At 40.5% G+C, this 17,409-nt stretch overlaps 1 protein-coding gene across 3 annotated transcripts in view; it reads left to right on the top strand.

Moving 5' to 3' along the window:
• FHIP1A (FHF complex subunit HOOK interacting protein 1A) overlaps positions 1–17,409 on the top strand; it is a 290,881-nt gene that overhangs the window by 188,655 nt on the left and 84,817 nt on the right. For all 3 annotated transcript variants that reach the window (XM_002716896.6, XM_008267334.5, XM_017347298.4), the window contains one exon: positions 1,801–2,427. In XM_002716896.6, the coding sequence (XP_002716942.2) occupies positions 1,801–2,427 (627 nt within the window). The remainder of the gene's footprint in view (positions 1–1,800; positions 2,428–17,409) is intronic.

Raw genomic sequence — 17,409 nt, 5'->3', positions numbered from 1 at the left:
AGGATTCAAATCTTTAATTTTGTAGTTTTAGCACATTCCCTATTTTAGGGTTGATTATGCTACCTACAGATCTCTTTCTCATCAGCTTCCTTGTTACTGCTGCATGCATGATTGAAGAGGACCCACATCTTAGTAGAGGAGGGAAGGATATCATGTGGTCAGAGACGTACCAGTAGGTTTGGGGTGTTGTGGCCCAGTGGATCAAGCTGCCACTTCAAATGTCAAATGCTGGTATCGCATATCAGTGTGCCTGAGTGAGACCCAAATCTTCTGCTTCTGATCCAGCTTCCTGCTAATGCACCCAAGAAGACAGCAGATAGATGATGGCCTGTGTTCTTGGATTCCTGCCACCCATGTGGGAGACCTAGATGGAGTTCTGGGCTCCTGGGCTTGGTCTTGCCCAGCTTTGGATGTTGTGGGCATTTGGGGAGTGAACCAGCAAATGGAGGGTCTCTTTCTCTCTGCCATTCGAATAAACAAATCTTTATATATATATATATATATATATATATATATATATATGAGTTACTGTGTTAATTCTGCTAAAATCTCCAAAACAACTCTATTTGTAGGAGAGTATGGAAAGTTAGGTTTCCTTTTACTTATTTAATGTAATTTAGCATTTTAAGAGAAATATTATATTATTGACAGTTTAGAAAAGATTTAAGAACTTGTCATTTTGAATATAAAATGTCATTTTTGCATATTTCTTTTCACTGTTTTCATATATATGTCTTTGACATAGTTGATAATTATGGATCTAACAAATACAGGTAGCTTACTTTTTCATCTAATATACCACTTACAGTTTTTCCTTTTGCTCAGCAGTCTTTGTAATAAGAGTCCAAGGAATGCATGTGTCTTAATTCATAGAACCATACTATTTTCTTTGTTATGTAGGCTGGCAAAATATTAAGCTATTTTAAATTATTTAGTTCATTTATTTGAGAAGGGAACAGAGAATGAGAGAGAGAGAAATCTCTTATCCACTGGTTTACTCCTTAAATACCTGCAGTAGCCAGTGGAGGGCCAGGCCAAAGCCAGGAATCTGGAGTTCAATCTGGGCCTCTCACACGGGCAGCAAGGACTTGGCTGCTTGAACCATCACTTCTGCCTCCCAGGGTGTGCATTAGTAGGAAGCTGGAATTGGGATCAAAGCTGGGAATTGATCCTCAGCATTCTGATATGGAATGCAGGCATCCTAAGTGACATCTTACCTGCTGTACCAAGCATCCAAATTCTTGTAATAATTTTAAATGAATATCTTCTTTTCTTTTGAAAGATTTGTTTATTTATTTGAAAGTCAGAGTTACACAGAGAGAGAAGGAGAGGCAGAGAGAAGGGTCTTTCATCTGCTGGTTCACTCCCCAAACGACCACAATGGCTGGAGCTACACTGATCCGCAGCCAGGAGCCAGGAGCTTCTTCCAGGTCTCCCACGTGGGTACAGGGGCCCAAGGACTTGGGCCATCTTCTACTGCTTTCCCAGGCCATAGCAGAGAGCTAGATCAGAAGTGGAGCAGCCAGGTCTCGAATTGGTTCCCATATGGGATGCCGGCACTGCAGGTAGTGGCTTTACCGGCTAAGCCACAGCGCCTGCCCCAATGAATATCTTCTAATCACTTCTTTCTGTTGTTTAACACCTTCATTTTACTCTCATGAGAGGAGAGAGACAAGGCTCATATGTATCTTGTGGGTAGTGGCTTCTTCATTTCTAGTGAAGATTTGGTAAGAATTAGTGTTGTGCTTTTGTAATTATGATAAGCATCAGAGAGATGACAAATGTTTTGTTTGGTTTCAGGTTGTAAAAATCTTAGAGAAGCACGACCCCTTGAAGAACACCCAGGCAAAATATGGGTCCATCCCTCCAGATGAGGCCAGTGCTGTGCAGAATTATGTAGAACATATGCTCTTCCTGCTAATTGAAGAGCAAGCCAAGGATGCTGCAATGGGGCCAATTCTGGAATTTGTGGTCTCTGAGAACATCATGGAGAAGCTCTTCCTTTGGAGCTTGAGACGGGAATTTACTGACGAGACTAAAATTGAGCAGCTGAAGATGTATGAGATGTTGGTCACTCAGTCACACCAGCCTCTGCTGCACCACAAGCCCATTCTGAAGCCCCTGATGATGCTGCTGAGCTCCTGTTCGGGAACGACCACCCCAGCTGTGGAGGGGAAGCTGGTTGTCCTGCTCAATCAGCTTTGTTCCATCCTTGCCAAAGATCCCTCCATTCTGGAGCTCTTCTTCCACACTAGTGAGGACCAGGGGGCTGCCAACTTCCTCATCTTCTCCCTTCTGATTCCCTTCATTCATCGAGAGGGGGCAGTAGGCCAGCAGGCTCGGGATGCCTTGCTGTTCATCATGTCTCTCTCTGCTGAGAACAGTATGGTGGCTGATCACATTGTGGAGAATACCTACTTTTGTCCGGTAAGTCCCCTCCTCGATGTGTTTTCCACTTACTTCCCTTTTCCTCTGTGCTAATGACAAATAGTTTTATTTCCTTTTTGTTAATAATTTTTTCTTGGTTCTTTCTATGGAAAATATTTTGAGGAAATATTTTGGAGGGAGCAGAGGAGTGGTGAATTGAGACACTATTTGACCAAGCAATGTCAAAAATAAGCTTATTCAAAAAGAAGCTGACAGAGGGAATTAGGTGTATTACCAGTTCTTGGCCTATTTTATTTATTTAATCTATTTATTTTTAAATTTTGAGTGACAGAAAGTGAGACAGATCTTCTGCCTGATGATTAACTGCCCAAATGGCTCAAGAGTCAAGAATTCAACCCAGATCTCTCATATGGGTGGTAGGGACTCAACGACTTGAGGCATCATCTGTTGCCTCCCAGGGTGTGGATTACAAGGAAGCTGGAATTGGGAGTGGAGCTGAGACTCAAACCCAGGCATTCTGCTCTAGGATGCTGGTGTCCCAAAAGGCATCTTAACTCCTAGAACAACTGCCCACCTGTCTTTTCCAGTTTTATTGGTTTAGAAAGGATTTTAGGTTTTTTCTAAGCATACATCCTGAGAGATTGGTGAAACCTATAGTTTCTTTTTTTTTTTTTCTTTAAAGATTTAGTTTATGTATTTGACAGACAGAGTCACAGAGAGAAGTAGAGACAGAGAGAGAGGTCTTCCATCCGCTGGTTCACTCCCCAGATGGCTGCAATGGCTGGAGCTGAGCCAACCTGAAGCCAGGAGCCAGGAGCTTCTTCCGGGTCTCCCACATGGGTGCAGGGGCCCAAAGCCTTGGGCTATCTTCTGCTGCTTTCCCAGGCCAAAGCAGAGAGCTGGAAGAGGAGAAGCCGGGACTAGAACCGGTGTCCATATGGGATACCGGCGCTTCAGGCCAGGGCTTTAACCCGCTGCACCACAGCGCCAGTCCCTGAAACCTATAGTTTCTAAATTCCTATCTTTTCAGTTTGATTTTACTGCAACAAATCAAAACATGCGTTAAGACCTCTCACAGCTGGTTGCACAAATTAATTTATTTCTCAGCAAGATAATGACTATTGTAGATTCAAAGCATTGATTTCATTTAAAGTAGTAAAAACTGAGGCCAGTGTTGTGGCTTAGTGGGTTAAGCCACTGACTGGGATGCTGGCAACCCACATGAGTGCCACTTAGAGACCCAGATGGGCCACTTCTGATCCAGTTCCCTACTAATGCACCTGGGAAAGCTGTGAAAGTGTTTGGGCACCCACATGGGAGACCTGGAAGAAGCTCCAGGCTCCTGACTTTGGCCTGGCAAAGCCCTGCTGTTGCAGCCATTTGGGGTGTGAACCAGTGGATGGAAGCTCTTTCTGTCTCTCTCTCCTTCTCTCTCTCTTTCAAATAAATAGAAATAAATCTGAAGAAAAATATTAAAACAGATTTTCAGTTTTAAACAAGAAATACTTGGTATAGTTTCTTAGTCCTTGGTATGGTGAGAAATAAAGTGCCAGGTTCTTTGTAGATATTGGAGTAGCTCAGGCCCATTCATAGTTTGAGGAAGTAATAGGAGTAGTCTGGGACTCTTTTTTTAAACTTTTATTTAATAAATATAAATTTCGAAAGTACAACTTTTGGATTATAGCGGCTTTCCCCCCCATAACTTCCTTCCCACCCGCAACCATCCCATCTCCCACTCCCTCTCCCATCCTATTCTTCATCAAGATTCATTTTCAGTTATCTTTATAGACAGAAGATCAACTTGGTATATACTAAGTAAAGATTTCAACAGTTTGCACCCACGTAGATACACAAAGTATAAAGTACTGTTTGAGTAGTAGTTTTACCATTAATTCGTATAGTACAGCACATTAAGGACAGAGATCCTACATGGGGAGCAAGTGTTGATTTAACATTGTTGATTTAACAATTGACACTCTTATTTATGATGTCAGTAATCTTGTCATGAGCTTCCAAGGCTATGGAAGACTCTTGAATTCACAAACTCTGACCTTATTTAGACAAGGCCATAATCAAAGTGGAAGTTCTCTCCTCCCTTCAGAGAAAGGTACCTCCTTCTTTGATGGCCCCTTTCCATCAGGATCTCACTCACAGACATCTTTCATGTATTTCATTTTTTGCAACAGTGTCTTGGCTTTCCATGCATGAGGAATTCTCATGGACTTTTTTGCCAGATCTGAATGCCTTAAGGGCTGATTCTGAGGCCAGAGTGCTGCTTAGGGCTTTGACATTCTATGGGTCTGCTGTGTATCCCGCTTCCCATGTTGGATCATTCTCTCCCTTTTTAATTCTATCAGTTAGTATTAGCAGACACTAGTCTTGTTTATGCGATCCCTTTGACACCTAATCCTAGCATTATGATCAATTATGAACTGAAACTGATCACTTTGACTATTGAAATGGCATTGGTACATGCCTCCTTGATGGGATTGAATTGGAATCCCCTGCATGTTTCTAACTTAACATTAGGAGTAAGTCCGAGTGAGCATGTGCCGAACTGTACATCTCCTCCCTCTCTTATTCCCATCCTATATTTAACAGGGATCAATTTTCAGTTAAATTTAAACACCTAAGAATATTGTGTGTTAATTAAAGAGTTCAACTAGTGGTATTAAGTAGAACAACAACAACAAAAAATACGAAAATAAAATAGTAAGTTGTTCCTTGACAGTCAGGACAAGGGCTGAACAAGTCATTGTTTCTCATAGTGTCCGTTTCACTTCAACAGGTTTCCTTTTAGGTTCTCAGTTAATTATCACTGATCAGAAAGAACATATGATATTTGTCCCTTTGGGACTAGCTTATTTCACTCAGCATGATGTGTTCCAGATTTCTCCATTTTGTTGCAAATGACCAAATTTCCTTTTTTTTTTTTTTACTGCTATATAGTATTCTATAGAGTACATATCCCATAATTTCTTTATCCAGTCTACTGTTGATGGGCATTTAGGTTGATTCCAGGTCTTAGCTATTGTGAATTGAGCTGCAATAAATGTTGAGGTGCAGACAGCTCTTTTATTTGCCAATTTAATTTCCTTTGGGTAAATTCCAAGGAGTGGGATGGCTGGGTCATGTGGTAGGGCTATATTCAGGTTTCTGAGCAATCTCCAAACTGTCTTCTATAGTGGCTTTACCAGTTTTCATTCCCACCAACAGTGGATTAGTGTGCCTTTTTCCCCACATCCTCGCCAGCATCTATTGTTGATTTCTGTATGTAAGGCATTCTAACTGGGGTGAGGTGAAACCTCATTGTGGTTTTGATTTGCATTTCCCTGATTGCTAGTGATCCTGAACATTTTTTCATGTGTCTGTTGGTCATTTGGATTTCTTCTTTTGAGAAATGTCTAGTAAGGTCTTTGGCCCATCTCTTAAGTGGGTTGTTTGTTTTGTTGTTGTGGAGTTTCTTGATCGCTTTGTAGATTCTGCTTATTAATCCTGTATCAGTTGCATAATTTGCAAATATTTTTTGCTATTCTGTTGGTTGCCTCTTCACTTTCCTGAGTGTTTCTTTTGCAGTACAGAAACTTCTCAGTTTGATGTAATCCCTGTTGTTAATTTTGGCTTTGACTGCCTGTGCCTCTGGAGTCTTTTCCAAGAAGTCTTTGCCTATGCCTGTATCTTGCAGGGTTTCTCCAATGTTCTCTAGTAATTTGATGGTGTCGGGTCATAGGTTTAGATCTTTAATCCATGTTGAGTGAATCTTTGTGTAAGGTGAAAGGTAGGGGTCTGGCTTTCATGCTTCTGCATGTGGAAATACAGTTTTAGTCTGGCACTCTTAAGATGCCTTAAGCTTTGGTAAATTTTTGGTGTTTGTACCATCATTGGAAGGATATTTAAATGATTTATGGATATATGTGTTCCTCTGGTTTGTCAGACATGCTGGACAACAGCTGTTTATCCTTCCCCAGCTCAGCGAATATTTCCATTGTTCTTCCAAACATTCTTCATAATCTATGTTGCCGTGAATATGCCTCTTTATCTTGGAATAATGTGTTGAGACCCTTAGTGAGTTTTGTTGTAACAGACCAGAGAAGTTGCCGTGGATTAGATTCATTTTTTTTTTTTTTTTTTTGACAGAGTGGACAGTGAGAGAGAGAGAGACAGAGAGAAAGGTCTTCCTTTGCCGTTGGTTCACCCTCCAATGGCCACCGCGGCCGGCGCTCTGCGGCCGGCGCACCGCGCTGATCCAATGGCAGAAGCCAGGTGCTTCTCCTGGTCTCCCATGGGGCGCAGGGCCCAAGTACTTGGGCCATCCTCCACTGCACTCCCGGGCAACAGCAGAGAGCTGGCCTGGAAGAGGGGCAACCGGGACAGAATCCGGCGGCCCGACCAGGACTAGAACCCGATGTGCCGGCACCGCAAGGTGGAGGATTAGCCTAGTGAGCTGCGGCGCAGGCCTGATTCATTGTTAATTAACACTATTTGAAGCAGTTAAGGAAAGAAAAAAGCCCTTTATTTATTTGGAAAGTCAGAGAGGGAGAGATATCTTAAATTCATTGGTTGTCTTCCCAGATGGCCACAATAGCCAGGGGTGGTCCAGACCAAGCTGTGGGGAGCAACCCGGACTAGACTGTTACTGGAATTAAGACTTATTCTATACATCTGCTCTCCCACAATATGGCGCTGAGAAGGGAGAAACAGCTTCTACGCAGCTGCCTCCAGTTCAATCAATAAACTGTAGGACCTGCTCCTGATTGGAGGAGAGCAGCGTACTCGGCTTGTGGGTAGCAGAGTTGGGATTGGTGGAAGAGGACTATAAAGGAGGAGAGAGACACCATGTACCAGGAACATCTAGGGGGAACATCTATCTGAAGGAACACCTGTGCAGCCCCCGAGAGAGCCCGCCGGCGGTGTGCTGCTCCCCCGCGGAAGTGGGGAATGTGGCAGGGGGAACCGCCCTTCCACGGAGGTGGAAGGGTCGGTAGCCAACCCCGGAAGAACCAGCAGCAAACCCGGGGAGGGCCGAGCAGACAAAAGAACAGCGCAGGGTCCTGTGTCGTTCCTCCACGAAGAGGGGGAGCGACATAATGGTGCTGTGACTCGGATATGAAGCCTAGGCAGGGCTTAGTGTCGTTCCTCCGCGAAGAGGGGGAGTGACACCAAGCCAGGACCCAGGAGCTTCATCTAGATCTGCCATGTGGTTGACCATGGCCCATACACTTGGGCCATCTTCTGTTACTTTTTACAGGCCTTAAGCAGGGAGTTGCATCAAAAATAGAGCAGTCAGGATACGAACCAGTGTTCGTATGGGGAGCTGCCGTCATGGGTGGCGGCTTTACCCGTTATGCTATAACGCAGGCTCCTTTAGGCAGTTTTTGACCATGAGGAATGTACTTCCTAGAGAGCATTTAGAAATGTATATGGGGTAGGTGGTAAAACGGGGCTTCAACTGGCCTTTTGTGTGCAGGGACCACATTAACAGCTCCAGCTACCAAGATGTGGAGCAAGGGGAATTGTCATTCATTACTGAAGGGAACGCACAGTGATCCAGCCACTTTGGAAAGAGTTTGGCAGTTTCTTACAAAACTAAACATATTGTATGAACCAGCATTTGCATTCCTCGATACCAGCTCACAGGAATTGAAAACTTATGCCCACACAAAAATCTGTCCGCAGATGTTTATAGCAGCTGTATTCATAATTGCCAAAACTTGAAAGCAACCAAGATGTCCCTCAGCAGGTGAACAGATGCATAAACTGTGGTACAGCCAATGAAATTTTATTCAGCTAAAATGAAATGAGCTATCAAGCCATGAAAAGACACCATGCTACCTTAAAATTCTTGTTACTAAATGAAAGCAACCATCGTGAAAAGGCTACATATTGTATGATTCCAACTGCATGACGTTCTGGAAAAGAAGTAACTGGATACAATAAAAAGATTAATTTTTTCCCAATGACTAGGGCAAGAGGAGGAATTACTAATTGAGGAATAGAGGATCATTTCGGCAGTTGAAATACTCTGTGTGATACTAGAATGGTGGACACACATCATTATACATTTGTCCAGACCCACAGAATGTACAACACCAAGAGTGAACCCCGGTGTGAGCTATGGACTCTGAGTTACTATGATGTCTCTGTAAGTGGATCAGTTGTAACAAATGTATCTCTCTGGGAGAGGATTTTGATACAGAAGGAGCCTGTGCTACTCCCCTCAACTTAGTTGTAAAACTTAAACTGCTCTAAGAAATAGTCTTTTTGGGGGCCAGCTGTGACATAGTGGGTAAAGCTGCTGGCATCTCATATGGGTGCCAGTTCAAGTCCTGGCTGCTCTACTTCCGATCTAGCTCTCTGCTATAGCCTGAGAAAGCAGTGGAAGATGGCTCAAGTCCTTGGGCCCTTGCACCCACGTGGAAGACCCGGAAGAAGCTCCTGTCTCCTGGCTTCGGAATGATGCAGCTCCTCTGCCTTTCAAATAAAATAAATAAATCTTTTTTAAAAAAACTTTTTTTTCAAGTCAGTTTCTTGAGGGTGCTATACAAGGCTTGTGTTATGGCTTATTTGAATTGGTTTGAGTATTTCTACTGTTAAAGGAGAGGAAATATTTGAACAAATCATCAAAATATTTAGGTGGTTCACTTGATCAATATGCAAAAGGTGATTTGAAAAGGCAACTTAAAAAATATCATTTGTAAAAGCAACACATCATAAGGTATCTTGAAATAAATCTAACAAATATATAAAAGATTTTTATGGAGAAAGTTATAAAACCTTATTGAAGGCTGTAAAGGAAGATATAAATAAATGGAAAACTCTGGATGCCTCATTCCTGCAAATTAGTTCATAAAATTAATGCAATTTATGATATACAATTTTTTATTAGGGAAAAAGTAAAATACATAAACTTTGGAAGAACACTAAACTGCACACCATACAAATACTGCCTAGATTCAAAATTGCAAATATTTTGCCATTCTTTTATATATTTATAATCTATACTTTTTGTTTTTGCTGTATCATATGAATTTAAGTTGTAGAATCAAATACTTTAGTATGTAGTTCCTAAAAATGAGGACATTCCTGTTTAACCACAATAGCATTATTATAGCTAAGAAAATTTAACAATAATTCTTTAATGTGATCTAATATCCAGTTCTCTCGTTATACCCAAAGTTAATTTCATAGTTCTCCCCAACCCCCAAATTACAGTCTTATATCAGGTATACATTTGGCTGTAATATCTCTTTGATTTCTAAGATAGCTAGCCACTCAAAAGTGAGTTTGAGTCTCTAATGAGATTGATTTTCTTTAAGGCACTGAAGTTGTTATTCCTCAACATTTTTCTTTAGTAATTTCCCTTTTATTTGAAAGGCAGAGATATAAAGAAATCTCTGATTTGCTGGCTTACTTCCCAAATGGCCACAACACCTGGGGCTGGGGCAGCTAGAACTCCATTCACATCTTCTATACTGGTGGCAGGGACCCAATTACTTGAGCAATCATCTGCTGTCTCCCATGATGTATTTTGGCAGGAAGCTTTATCTTAAGTGGAGGAGCTAGGACTTGAACCAAGGAATTCCATATGAGATTCAGGCTTGCCAAGAAGGGACTTAAACCCTGGGCCAGAGACCAGTCCATTGTCTTGTAGAATATCCCACGTTGTGGGTTTGATTATGTCTTGTGTGGTTTGACTTGTACCTATCCCCTGTATTTCCTGTATGTCATTGGAATTAGGTGTACAACTTCAGTTAAAGTTGGGTTAAATATTTATGTCAAGAATACTTTACAGTTGATGCTGCATACTGACTACTGAATCACATCAGGCATGTTTTAGGTTGTCCCACTATTGGTGATGCTACATTTGATCACTTGGTTGGTTGAAGTGGTGACTACTGTATCTTTCCATTGGTAACAGCACAGTTTTCCCTTTGTAAATGTCAGGTCTAGTTTGTGAGGTGGTAATGCAATATAAATAAAAATCCCAATAAGGTTTTCAGTGAATGTGACAAACTGATGCCAAAAGTCTCCTAAAAGTATGTAAAAGGGCCAAGAAAAGCTGTGGTAATTATGAATAATAGTAAAAATGATATATTTGTTAGGAGCTTACATGTGCCAGATAATCCTCTTAGGACTTTAGACATATTAATTGTAGGTACTGGTCTCTCTCTCTCTCTCTTTCTCTCTCTCTCTCTTTTTATAGAGGAAGAACTTGAGACACAAAGGATTAAGTAAATTTATATAATCCCATAAGGCTAATAAGAGATGGTCGTGGTTTGAATCTGAGCAGTCCGAGTCAAGGACCCATGTGCATAAGTAATAAAATATCAAGATATCCTACAAATTACCAACCATAAAGGCTAGAATTAAGAACAAAAACATAGGGGGCCGGCGCCTCTGCCTGTGGTGCCTACTTGTATTCCTGCGGCTCCTCTTAGGATCCAGCTCTCTGCTGTGGCCTGGGAAAGCAGAAGATGGTCCAATGCTGGGGCCCCTGCACCTCTATGGGAAACCCAGAAGAAGCTCCTGGCTTCAAATTGGCACAGCTCTGGCCATTGTGGCCATTGTGGGAGTGAACCAGTAGATAGAAGACCTTTCTCTCTGGCTCTCCCTCTCTAACTGTACCTCTCAAGTAAATAAATAAATGTTTAAAAAAAAAAGGAGAGAAAAAGAACACAGATTGGGAGAAAATATTTGCCATACTTGTAACTACAAATGATTGATACTGAACATATAAAAGTGTAATGCTACCAATTAACAATAGAAAGATGAAACAAGCTATCTGAAAAATGAGAAAAGGATAATAATGGACATTTCCTTGAAGACACAATTCCTGAAGCCTGTAGACATGGAAATACATGCTCATCTTCCCTAGAATCAGGGAGATGCAAATGAGACAATGAAACACCAGTTAATACCCATCAGAATGGCTAACCATTTGGAGTCTCCATAACACCAAGTGTTGTCAAGAGTGTGGACAAAACAAGAACTTTGGGAATATAAATTTGTATATCAACTCAGGAAAGCAGTATGGCGATATTTAATAAAAATCAAATATTTGCATAATTTGTTATCCTGTAACTTTACTTCTAGGTATTTGCCCTAGTGAAATCTTGCACATATTGACAAGGATACATATCCATAGATGTTCAGTAAAAAGCTTATTTGAAGAAGAAATGTATGAAGGGAGAGGTAACTGGTTTATTCTAACATCAATGGACTACTGCATTAGCATGGAACTACATCTACATGTATGAATATCAATAAATCTAAAAAGACGTTGAGTAAAAAAGTAGCAAAAAGTTACATGCATGCAGTATCTTAGTATTTACATAGTTTACATATAACTTTATTAAAATTTAAAAATGTTCATTTGAGAGGCAGAGAAAGAGAGTCAGACAGTGAGAGAAAGAGCTTGCATGTACTGGCTCACTCCTCAAATGCCTGCAATGGTTAGGTGGAAGCTAGAGACCAGGAACCCAATTCAGGTCTCCCCAAGTGGGTGACTTGAGCCATCAGTGTTGTTCCCCAGAATACACATTTGTAGCAAGCAGGAACCAGGAGCCAGAGCTAGATATCAAACCCAGGTACTCTTCTATGGTTCCTGGTGTGTTAATCCCTAAGCGAAATGCCTACCTGTACATAAAGTTATAGAACAGATGACTTTAGTGTATTCTCTTTTTAGGTTACATATATAAACAGTAAAGGCATAAAACAAGCACAGCAATAATACATAATAAGTTCAGGACTGGTTACTTTTGGGGAAAAAGGGAGGAAAGGGAATGGCTACGCTTTATAGAGTGCTGTGAGGACATTATGACAAAATCTGTGAAATCTTGATGGATTGTAATTCTGTTCTTTATGCTTATTTCATAATTTAAAATTTAAATATATTAGGACAAGAATGGAACATTTTTTTAATGTTTAGTGTTCACTTACTGTATTATAAGTAGATTTCACTAATTATTTTTATAAAATGTGTTTTAAAATACTGTACAGTTCATTAAAATTGGATAGAAAACAACATCTCCAGCTGACCTTATTTCCTAGACTGGAAGATGAGCTTCAGTATGTTAAGTTGCCCCCAAGGATAGATCCCATAATCTCATTTGTACCCAGTTTTCTATAATTACATCTGACAACATAATTAAAAAAAAAAGGCTCTTTGTGTTGAAGATAAAAGCATACTCTATTAACCATCCAGCTAAGGACCACAATTGACAAAAAGCTTTCTCTAATTAGTATGATTGTCAAAGTGTGTTAGCATCAAGCTGTTGGAAGAGTAATGATTCTTTTCAGGAAATTGGGCCACTTTTGGAAACTTTTGTTGTTATAGCTGATAGAAGAGCTTGTGAGTTTTGTTGCCTCTTATCTCAATTGTGATTTCCCAAGAAAAGGAGATGAGGATACTCTAGGGAACAATTTGATGACAACAAATGGTAGAAGACTAAATAAAGCTATCATTTTTTTGGAGTTTTTAAAACCAAATATCAGTGTTTAGTCCATTGCCATTTGTTTCCTACTGGCAAATGTGGGAAACCATGTACACAAATCAAGAAATGCAGATTGAAAAAGCAACCTTTATGTCCATAGCCGCAGGTTGAGAGTTATTTATCCCCTATCTAAAATTTATGAGGCTTTTTATTTTGGTGAGGTGTGTCAAATGGTCCCCACCAGGTGTTTTGCTGCTAGCTGCAGACCAAAGCCATCTGCTAAAAATCTTTGTTTTTTGCTAAAATTATCTAAGTACCATTGGATGTTTAAAATTCGACTTTACTTGACTTGTTCAGTGTCTGTCATCTCTCTTCTCTCCAATGGAAACTTTGCGGTGTACATAATGCTAATATTCTGTGTAATATATGGTATGCATATACATCCTGTGTATGGTATGTGCACATTATGCTCACTTTACTGTGTGTAAATTATGCTAATTTTGTTACATGCATTATTTTCTTTAAGCTTTGCAATAACACAATGGAGAAACTGAAGTTTAAAAATTTTTAATAACTCCTGTCAGTGGCAGAGAGTGGTTCAAAATTGTATTAGCTTGGTATTACTACCCATGATCTCAGCAATTACTCATGCTGTTCTGCTGCTAGGAAATATGTTTGTTTCTGTCTGTTTTTCACATGGTTTCATATGGTGATTAGGTTATTTTTTGGGAGGACATAAAGATATTGGGTTAGTTTTTAATGTGTTGGAATAAATATAGTGTTTTTACATTTTTTGTGGTCAAGATCAATAAAGTATAAAATAGTGGATGGACATTTTATTTTTAGTTAGTTCTTGAGTATATGTATGTATTCAAATTTTTATAACAATTTTTATGTTGAAATGAAAATTTAAAAGTAAATAGATTATGCTTTTAAATTCTTGAACTTGGAAAAATGACGTACCAACCTGTTGCTACCTCCCCTTTTCCCTTGCCCTGTTGCCACAGCACTCTGTAGTCTTTTGAATAGCACTTAACTTTCTTGTGGTTATTAGTTTATTAGCTGTCTTCTGTATCTCCCCAGGTTTGACTTGTTCACTGCTCTTTCCCCAGTACCAATCTTCCATATGCTTGTCCCACAGTCTGTATTGTCAAAATCTTAGAGTTCTTCAAAAAGTTCATGGAAAAATGGAACTAAAAGATAAGTTTATTTTGATGTAAAGGGATAGAAATCCATGTGTCGTTTTTTTCATAATAAACATTTTCTATGAACTTTTTAAAGATCCCCTTGTATGTATGGATTTTAAGATTGTTGTGCAAAAAAAAAAAGATTGTTCTGCATCACAACAAGCTTATGTTTTCATTTTTCCATGAATTTTTTGCAGTACCATCCTGTATGTGGTCTGAGTGAATGAACCTGAACTCTGAGCAAAGCCTTGTGGTGAGGAGACTATTCATTTTCTCTGCCCTGCCCCTTTCTTGTGCTTGTGAGGAAGGTAGCAGAGACATCATCACTTTATAGTGGCAGGAGCATGGCAAGACCCTTCTCACTCAGCTGAAGATGTAGCCTGAGGCACTCTGAGTAGGGGGCATCCTGTGAGGGCAGTAGCCTTGTGTAGGAGCAGGCTTCTTTCTGTTCAGATCCCTCCATGCCCGTTTCCAAATACTAATTTAAAAAAGTGAATATTAGGTGTGTGTTATTTTTAATTACTGTCAATGATGTATGTAATTTGAAAATTAATGTTGCTGTAATTATATTGATATACTGAATAGTTATTCTCAGCTTTTTAGTCAGACAAATTAAGCCTGTCTTTATGAATTCATCTTCAAAGCCTGAAAGTGGTTAAGAAATCAGGAGTATGCAGAATTAAAGCCTTTGTTCTGTGGTTAATTTAGCATGAGTTAGCAAATGTAATTGATTTTAAAAATGTGGCATCAAGATTAGATTTCTCTTCAAGAAGAACTTTTGGGCTTTGTTCTCTTTTGCCAGAGGTTTCTAATTTATAATGGGCAACTCATGTGCGAGACATTCAATACTGGAATTAAAGTGCTTAGTTTGAGTAGTTGACAAGGAGTTAAATATTTTGAATAGGGGACATTCTCCTTTGGGACCACAGATGCCTTGATTTTGAAAGAGATAAATATTCTATCTTGTTTACTATTGTACTTCCTGTATTTAATATAGTATCTGGCCTGGAGTAAGTGCTCAGTATTTTTTTTTTTTAAATGAGTGAATGAATGGGTGAATAAAGGTTACTAGGAAATAGAACAGAGAAATGTATACAGTCTTGATTTCTCTGGGATTGAGGTGGTTCATCTGTATCTCTCATTGCCTTGTATACTCCGTGTAGGCTCCTGTACAATTCCCTTCTGCCCCCAGTTCCTCCTATGCCTTCCTCTGGTTTCTCTGTGTTAAAACCTCCCAGGCCTGTACTCTGTTGTTGAGTGTGTCATTTGTGGGAAATACTACTACCCTCAAACTCAACACACCTGACTGGAGAAACATTCTTACCTCCACTGTGGACTGGAGTGAGCAAGTCAGATCAGGTGAGATGGAGAAAATGGCTATACTTTAATAAATGCAAGCCAGGTGGCTGCTGAATAAAGGTGAACAAAGTGCTGTGGGAACAGGACAAGAAGAAAAGAGAGGCATGAATCTGTAGAAAATATTTTTTCCAAGTTTACCATAATCTAAACCCACACCACCTTCTGACTTTCTGTTTTCTGATGACAGGCGCTGTGAATTGTTTTTATCATGTCTCACCTGTCTAAATCTCTCTTTTCTTTTCCCCAATCTGGTTTACATAGTTGGAGATACCATTCACAGGTGGATAGCTCCAGGTACCTGTCTCTAGACCCCAGCTCTGTTTCAAGCATCAGATGCACATTGTATGTCAATTGGACTCTCCATTTGAATGTCTCCTAACCTCTGCCTATAAAACCCTGGGGAATCCAGCCCATATTAACTTTTAAAGATTTTATTTACTTATTTGAGAGGTAGAGTTACAGAAAGGGAGAGGGAGAGACAGAAAGGTCTTCCATTTGCTGGTTCACTTCCCAAATGGCCGCAACAGCTGGAGCTGAGCCGATCCAAAGCCAAGAGCCAGGAGCCTCCTCCAGGTCTCCAATGCGGGTGCAGGAGCCCAAGCACTTGGGCCATCTTCCACTGCTTTCCCAGGCCATAGCAGAGAGCTGGATCAGTAGAGGAGCAACTGGAACTAGAACTCGCGCTCATATGGGATTCTGGCACTGCAGGCAGAGGCTTAGCTGTCTATGCCACAGTGCTGGCTCCTCCCATATTATCTTTTCAGCCTCTTTCTGATTCTGTGCCTAACAATTCTGTGCTTTTCTTAGATTCTGGAAGAAACCATCTTTTCTCTCTCTTCTGAGCTTTAGTACATGCTGTTTCCTGTTGTATTTTCTATACCTGAATCTGGAGTAATTGCTCAGTATTTTTCTTAATCAGTGAGTGAATAAATGAGTGAATAGATGGGACCAGCGCTGTGGTGCAGTAGGTTAATCCTCCGCCTGCGGCGCCAGCATCCCATATGGGTGCTGGTTCTAGTCCCGGCTGCTTGTCTTCCAATCCAGCTCTCTGCTGTGGCTTGGGAAGGCAGTGGAGGATGGCCTGAGTCCTTGGGCCCTGCACCCACATGGGAGACTGGGAAGGAGCACCTGGCTCCTGGTTTCGGATAGGCGCAGCTCCGACCGTTGTGGCCATTGGGGAGTGAACCAACGGACGGAAGACCTTTCTCTCTGTTTCTCCCTCTCACTGTAACTACCTCTCAAATAAATAAATAAAAATCTTAAAAAAAAAAGTGAATAAAGGAGACTGTAAACATGCAGGTACCATTTCCTCTGCTTACAATATCTTCCCTTCACCATTCTTTTTCTGGCTACTCCCTGTTTATTCTTTGGCATCCTGGACATTGCTTCTGAGAATATTTTCTGCTGCCCATCCCCCAAATCTCAGTTAAAGGTCTTTTGTATACCCACAGCACTATATATTTTCTATTGTGTTTTCTGAGCATTTCTAACACTTTGCCATTCATCTCTCATTAGGTGGTGAGATCACTATTTCTTTTTTAGGCTTTACTATAATTTTACTTTACTAGGAATGTACTAGGCTGTACTAGAACTACTAGTATATTTTTTTTGAATGTTTCCATCCCGCTTTAGTTCATCATAGCCACAGGATTTGTGCCAGACAGAGCAGTGCCTTTTGAAGGTAACTTGTGGCTCCAGTGTGTGCCATTCCTATTTGTTCTGTACATATTTGCCAGAAAAGGATCTTTAAGGTGTTGCTTAGCTAGCTAGCATCACTTCTCAGTTGGAGGTAGTTGTGAATCCCTGGTCTTGTACAACCCAAGATAAAATCACCTAGCACTCAGCATTAAGTGGGTTCCATTTCTACATTGCTGTCTCTGTTAAAGGCATCACTATTTTCTTGATAACCAAGCTTAATAATTCGCTAATTTTAAGTTCTCTTTCATTCTCCTTTACAAAGGCCAAATGCTGTCAGTGTAGGCATGGGTCTCTAAAGGGAGTAAGTGAACCTCAGGAGCTGTGGCTTAATACCCACTGATGTC

The sequence above is a fragment of the Oryctolagus cuniculus genome, chromosome 8 (assembly GCF_051225735.1).
Source record: "Oryctolagus cuniculus isolate XC-2025 breed Fujian yellow rabbit chromosome 8, ASM5122573v1, whole genome shotgun sequence".
NCBI lineage: Eukaryota > Metazoa > Chordata > Mammalia > Lagomorpha > Leporidae > Oryctolagus > Oryctolagus cuniculus.
The sequence above is the reverse complement of the archived record's forward strand: the minus strand, read 5'-3'. Positions and strand labels throughout refer to the sequence as shown.